Source organism: Trachymyrmex septentrionalis, unplaced genomic scaffold, assembly GCF_001594115.1.
Source record: "Trachymyrmex septentrionalis isolate Tsep2-gDNA-1 unplaced genomic scaffold, Tsep1.0 scaffold119, whole genome shotgun sequence".
NCBI classification, from domain to species: domain Eukaryota; kingdom Metazoa; phylum Arthropoda; class Insecta; order Hymenoptera; family Formicidae; genus Trachymyrmex; species Trachymyrmex septentrionalis.
Window position 1 is genome coordinate 251,797 of NW_017304320.1, and position 6,996 is coordinate 258,792.

The 6,996-nt window shown below is 41.5% G+C and overlaps 2 protein-coding genes across 5 annotated transcripts in view; one reads left to right on the plus strand and one right to left on the minus strand.

Moving 5' to 3' along the window:
- Positions 1-6,996, minus strand: part of LOC108754559 — a 47,920-nt gene that overhangs the window by 10,608 nt on the left and 30,316 nt on the right. Inside the window, exon 1 of one of the 4 annotated variants that reach the window (XM_018496989.1) lies at positions 335-405. The exons of the other annotated variants lie outside the window; for them this stretch is intronic. The gene's annotated coding sequence lies outside the window, so the exon portion shown is untranslated. Of the gene's footprint in view, positions 1-334; positions 406-6,996 lie in introns of those variants that run through there. 4 annotated transcript variants of the gene reach the window in all.
- On the plus strand, positions 951-2,851 carry LOC108754409. Its single transcript, XM_018496661.1, has 2 exons — positions 951-1,307; positions 2,787-2,851. The coding sequence occupies exons 1-2, from the start codon at positions 968-970 to the stop codon at positions 2,849-2,851; spliced, it is 405 nt and encodes a 134-aa protein (XP_018352163.1). The 5' UTR covers positions 951-967.

The window sequence follows — 6,996 nt, forward strand, 5'->3', positions numbered from 1 at the left end:
ACAGGAAGAGGACATCGATGCGGGAAGAAAAATCAATTTCCTGGAACCTAGCGAGTCCCTACCCCGTTACCTCATAATCCGTTCGATACATTTTTTTTCTTGTCGTTCTCGAATACAAGATACCGCGGAGGAACCTACATATAATCTTGGCCGGAGATTATTGATTCAAAGCCGACCGGTACGGCAGCAAAAGGGGGGTCGAAAGGGGAGAGGGCGACAGGGAACACTTCCGCTCACGTCGAGGACAAGCACTGCGTGCGAGAGTTACTCTCGGGGATCCCCCAAACCTGATGGTAGGTCCCCTTGGATCGTAAAGAGGGGGAAGCTCTTTTACCTTGAAATCGCGCGTTCCTTCCTCCAGTTTGGTCCAGCTTTGTACCCCTCGACTGCGACGGGGGTTCGCGATTCGAGCAGTCCCGTGGTCTCTCTGTTGACGGGGGGGAGGGGGGAAGGTGGGAGAGTGGGAGGTGATCGTCTTAAGTTGTCTCGCGACTTCGGTTACCACCGTCGTCCCGTTCGCGAGGGCCCGCGAGATGCCGATGGTACAGCCCCATCGTGGATGGACCAGACGTGTCCTCGTGCGAGGGGGACGACGAGTGGCTCGGGCACAACATTCGCGATAGGCGATCCAGAGGACACGTCCGACCGAAGAAAAGAGGAAGTCTACCGGCTCGCCGGCACTCTCATGGGAAAAATGGGGAAAATGCACGAGATTCACCCCTGGAGACTTTCACCCGACCGCGCAGCCAAGAGTTCCCGGAGAGACGTCCGGGAATCCCGAGAGGGATCGACAAATCGTCGAAAAGCCGACGAAGTCGAGTTCGAAGGAAAAACTTGAAGTGAACCAAGGTGAAGAAGACGATCGGAGTTAGAGCTTGTCTAACTGAGGAACCCAGTCTGCGGCGCGGAAGAAGAACGTACGAGTCAGGGAAGCAACTGACGTCCTTTCAGAGAATGACGAGTATCGATGATGAGAGGCGCGACGATGACGATGATGATGACGAGAATCGTGTCGGGAGAGGACGGTGGGGGACTGTGTTGGCGACGAGATGTGGAGAACGACGAGGTGGTTGCGGCACGTTCGACAGCTCGGAGCAGAGTGAGCGGAGGCGGCGTCGGCGTCGTCGCTCGGCGTCATCGACGACGCCGACGCCGACGCCGACGCCGCGCTCTCGGATCCTCTCGGCTCGGCTCGGACCCGGCTCGGATGGAAGACACGCCGAGGACGTGTGTTGGTGAATGCGTAATGGAGTGGTGCACACGGAACGCGCGCCGAGGAGCGCAGCGGTTCTCAAAGCGTACACCCGGTATAGCGGATTAGTCATCGACGGCACGAGCTGGTCTTCCGCCTCTTTTCGTGGTATTTTTAATTTCGCCGAATGGCGAGTGCGGCGACGAGCGATTCTTTTCTTTCTATTTTGACGAAACAAAACAAATCGCGCGGTCTCGTCCTAATAACGAGATTCTTGAAGCTCGAGAGAGTCTCGTTACGGAAAAGATTGCCGAGTTAGAGGATGAGACACAAGTGACGTAATCGAGACGACGAACGAGCGGTTAAACAAAGGTCACTCGAGAAAACATGAAATAAATTGAACGAAAAATTTGTCGCTTTGTTTCAAACTGATTCTTTAACTCCTCGTGTGATATAATCTTCAGTACTATTTTCTCTTCTCTATTCTTAATCGCGTTAAATGCGTGGAGCTTCACTTCTTCGATATAATATCGAATAAAGTATCAAGTCTAAATTCTTCCCGTCTGCAGTCTGTACAATGCAAATTGACAATTCTGCAACGATGCATTCATTCGCTGTAGTCTAATTATGTCAGTGATGCACGCGGCGCATCGACAAGGAAGAGCAAAGTTTATTCGCGAAGAAATCGCTGCAGAATGCATCATGTAAAATCCATTAATTGTGAAAGAAAATGACCCTACGTGAATCGCTGAGAGCAACAATAATAATAATAATAATAATAATAATAATAATAAGTTTTATTGACATGCAGGACATAAAATAATAAATATGAAACTATCTATTCAAATTAGAGTCACACGCGTCAAAAAGTAAAACATCAGCAATACTATTATTAGTAAGCCTAGATCTCATTACAATTAATTAAGTAACAAATAGAACGAAGTATATAATTAAGAAGATTACAATTACGAATACGAATCTGTCTATATTAAGTTAAATAAAGTCATTCATCAAATAATTCGCGAAATAAAAAAGAAGATATAAATATCACGCGGTTATATTCAGAAAGAAAATAATTCGAAAATAAATCGTACATAAATTATGTAAATAATTGCAAATGTTTTATTATGTAAATAATATATCAAGGCATACCCAAAAACACAAGTCATTGTGACGTTAAAAAATGGCGTCTAAATAGCGTTAAAGATTCCAAAATGATTACTGAAAGACGTTTTTCCATCAGTCACGATTAATTTTAACATCACGTTGATCATGTTATATCATGACTTGTTGTACCGCTTGGGTATATTTCCTAGAAATTTCTTCGTAATATTTATAGCATTTCTCTAGAATAAGATAAATATTTGCATTTTTTTTGCGCTAAATTTAATTAAAATAAAATATATTTTTTGATTAAACATTTATGGAATACGAATAATCCCAAAACGAAAAATCTAAAGTGATATACAAACAATATATAAATGACAAATTAAATAATATATAATCCCAGTTGGTTCGCAAATATTTTACAAATATTTCGCAAATATTTTACTGATAGAGTTTACTTCAAACTTCACAATTTTTTAAATTCCAGATTTGGGGATGCAAACAAGAGTGAATGTCGCAAAGGCGAGCATGAGAAAACGAAGGACGAAGTGACATGCATACGGAGTGCGCGCGATAATGATGCACAATAATAACAAAATCGACTGACGTAAGACAGACTGTTGTCGATGACGCAAGCGTACACAACGAGCGATGCCGTTTTCTTGTTGATTCCCGCCGCGCGATCTCGCCAAAGGAGATTCGCCGAATCCCGGGATACTACCTCGACAAATGTTTCATCATCGAGGTCAACTCCAAAATCGTCCACGGTCTTTTCGGCCCTGTCCCGCCTTCATCGAGAAACCTTATATGAAAAAACTATGATAGCCAGCTAGTTTCGTGATTGCTGATCGCGATCGATTCCTAGACAACACGCACGTCTATAAAAAGACAAGAAACATTTTTATGATGTCTTTTAGATATCTTTTGGAAATGTATCCCATACAATACAGAAGCCATCCTACAGTACAGAAGTTGCAGCAATATTGCTGCAAATTCTGTGTTGTATTGTATATAAGTTGCAGCAATACGCTACAACATCTTCAATGTTATTGTAATATTGCTGGACAGGTGAAATGTTGCTGCAATATTGCTGGAACGATCTGTGCTACATAAGTCCCATACAGCACAGATTCATACAGCAGTATTGCTGTAACATTTTCAATGTTACTATAATATTGCTGGAACATTGCAATGTTGCTGCAATATTGTTGGAATGATCTAGTTGTATGGATCCAAAATGTTCAGTGCTATTACAATATTACTGGAACTACTTATTACTTGCAATAGTGTCGCAATATCGCTGGATCTGTGGAATACGGGTATATCTAAAAGCTGTCTAAAAGATATCTTTATGACGTCTTTTCAACATTCATGTTGTTTGGGTTGCTACCGCGCTCCTCTACTCAGCGGCAGCCGGTTTCTCAAATGACGGTACCAAAGGGAGGACGCAATAGACGCGATGTTTAGAGAACCGGAGGATATTTTCCCTCGGACGTTCGCCAGAGATCGACTTGCACCTAAATGAGGGATAACGCTTCGTCCTGAATAAAAGTCGATACGCTAGTTTTTCTCAATATAGCACACTTTATCCGAGAGACATTCTAGGGATGTTCTTAAAATATTCTCTCTATATAAGATATCTTTAGAATGTCCCGTGAAGATCTGTACAGGCTATACTGTATAGGCTAGACTGCCATTTTACTATTCGTTACTTCGAAAATATGCAGGGTTGCGGAAGTCCGAGGAGAACATTGATATCGGCATGGTAGCATCCAGCGATTGTTGTTTGTCTTTAGTTCTCATTTTCTGCCTTTTTCTCCCTTTTTCCCCTCCCACCTTTCTCTCTCTCTCTCTCTCTCTCTCCTACTCTCTAATTTATATATTTCCTTTCCATCCGACGCACAGCCACATACATACGCGCGCACACGCGTGCATGCTCACACATTCGAACGATTCTCTCTCACGGACGGTTCAACGAACGAGAGAACGCAGCGCTTGCGCGCGGCGGGCTCCGTAATTGTCGGCTACGCTCCGCGAAACTAGAAGGCGAGCGGAGTCTTCCTGTGGAATTTTAGCGGCCGAAGAGCCAAAGCTCTTCCTCCTCTAAGGAAGAGCACGGCACGATTCGTAAGTCGGTGTCCCTTTTCTCGTCCGGGACGCCGAGATTTCCGGTGTAACGAGAGCCGCGCCGGTTTCGCAGGATTATTGATCGGCGTTCGCGCGAGTATTGATCCGCCTCCGGTTGGTGCAAAGTTACTCTGGATGCTAAATGCGCGTGACCGCCTAATGTTGGAATTTACCCCGATTTAACCCCGGCTCGAAGTCGAATTTGTCCGAGCGCAAAATCCGCAAGAGAACACTTTTTTTCTGGTCCAAGCACTGGGACGACGTGGACCGGACTCATCTTGGAGTCTCAGCAGCGGAGGATAGGATCTTGAGACACCCTTATAAAGATAATTGATCTTTCCTGTAACAACTAACAGGAAGTTTTTGCACGACTATTGAACTGCCAAAGTACGAAATCGTTTTTACGATACACGTAGAGCTAGGTACGTCACCCGAGTCTGAATTCAATCGTCCGGTGCGAGCGATATTCAATTTAAGTGAAAATAGAATGATGGTTGCGGAATTAAAAGGCGAACCGGATCTTTCGTCTTCTTCAGACCTTTTAAGCTCGAGAATTATTCCGGTACTTTCGGAAGCGACAAATTTTACAATGTAATGAACGGCAGAGAATTTGTACGATTATCGATTGGCGTTCGCGTGAGTACATTTAGTACAGTTGTCCCCACTTCCCACTTCTGTTCCTCTGAAAAACACAAATACCATAATCTGATTTATCACGTTAGAGTTTGATCTTAAAAATTTTAATTTAAATCCTCAATATTTTGATATCCAGACAAGTGAGTAAGTTATAATCTGTGATTTCATTATTTTCCTCGTAAATCGTACGGTAATATCGGAAAAAGTTTAAGCAAAAATTTTGTTTTTAAAAAGCCTATTCAACGATACCCTAATTCGATCTATGTTCCTATTTAAAATTCAGGCTTGACTCATGTTTGCCCTACTTCTGATAGTTCTTCAGAAAACCAAATTGCCATCCTTAAATCGTACTAATAGGGTTTAGTGATGAAAATTTTTTTACCCAACTTCTGATTACTATTTGAAAGAAAAGGGCGACACGATATTCTGTATAATAACGAAAATTGCGACAGCAGCAAAATAAAAGAATAAACAAACCGTATCGTCTTCTTCTTGACTTTTCCTTTTCTGAGAAGCTTTCTCGAGAGCGAGCTAAACAATCCGGATGGACACAAATTCCCGCGACAATAATGGGCTTTCTACAATAAGTTGTTAAAGACGGGACCCTATCTTAAAAGACCCTATCACAAAGAAGACTTTTAGACAACGCGTGTCGTTTGGGATATCACTGGTAAGTCAAAATTATAAGTCACAAATCTAAACTTGCATTTAAAATTACATCCAGAATCATATTACGTTATTCAATTTTTAGATTAGCCAATTCTAATTAGTTCTCTCGATAGCAGACATATATTGCTTTTCGATTAGTCGTAGAGTCCTAAAAAACCATAGATGCGTCTATGAGTTGGTTAGATTAGTTGTCGTCAATTTGTTTTCCAATAAGTTGTACTGTCTAATTCACGTGATTACACTTCCATTTTGTTTTCTTATTATGATTTCTTATTATGTTTCTCACCAATCAGTTAGATTGTACTCTTCTATGACGAATCTTTAATTTTCTAGAACTCTAATCAATCACAACGTAATCTAAGTTATAAATCATAAGAAATAGAATTTGACCATCTCCACGTAATCACCAATTATTGACTTGTTATTATCTTATGTCACATTACTGACTTGTTTACTCACTCCTGACTTCTGATCTGTTATTAACATCTGTTATTGACTTATTACAAAAATTCAAAACATGAAAGAATCATGACGAAATGCGATAGAGGCATAAAGGCCATCCTATTGGCGTTTTCAAGAGCTATCGAAAGATAAATACTTGAAAACGGAAAAAGTAATCGTCAGTAATCCGATGCTCTCTCTCCATCTAATTGAATTGACAGAATGGACAGTGTCGCGATGGAAAGCCGCTGCCTCTGTTTGCCTATCTCGCCATCTTGGAGCGTCCTCTTGGCCGAGCCTTTATTAATTGCTTTCTATTTAAAGACAATCAGACGCGCGAGATTGAATCGCGCGCGATCGCGATTTCGTCGCTTTGGAGCACCGCCTCATCAATCTCGCGCGGCCGTTCGCAAAAATCTCCCTCTATTCCTCTCTCAATTTTTCTCGTCGTCCATCCGTTCGCTGCAATAGAAATTGAGTTGGCTTTGAATCGCTTTAATAGCAATGACGCGATTGTCATGGAAAGTACAATGAGAATTCGCATAATATGTAACGCGAATATTTTAATCTGCCTATTGCCAAATAGTAATGTTATTAAATTAATTATATCAAAATGTTTGTTAATTACTTAGCGCGCAGTAGTAAGGCAACACATTATATTATTAATAATACATTAATCAATGTATATTAATTAATTAATGCATATTTATTAATCTATTATTAATAGTGAAACACTATTAGAAGTTTCGTAAGCATCAAATTTTTCGGCAACAAGAATTATTTTGCCATAATTTATTTAAAATGGTAAAATATACATTTAATTT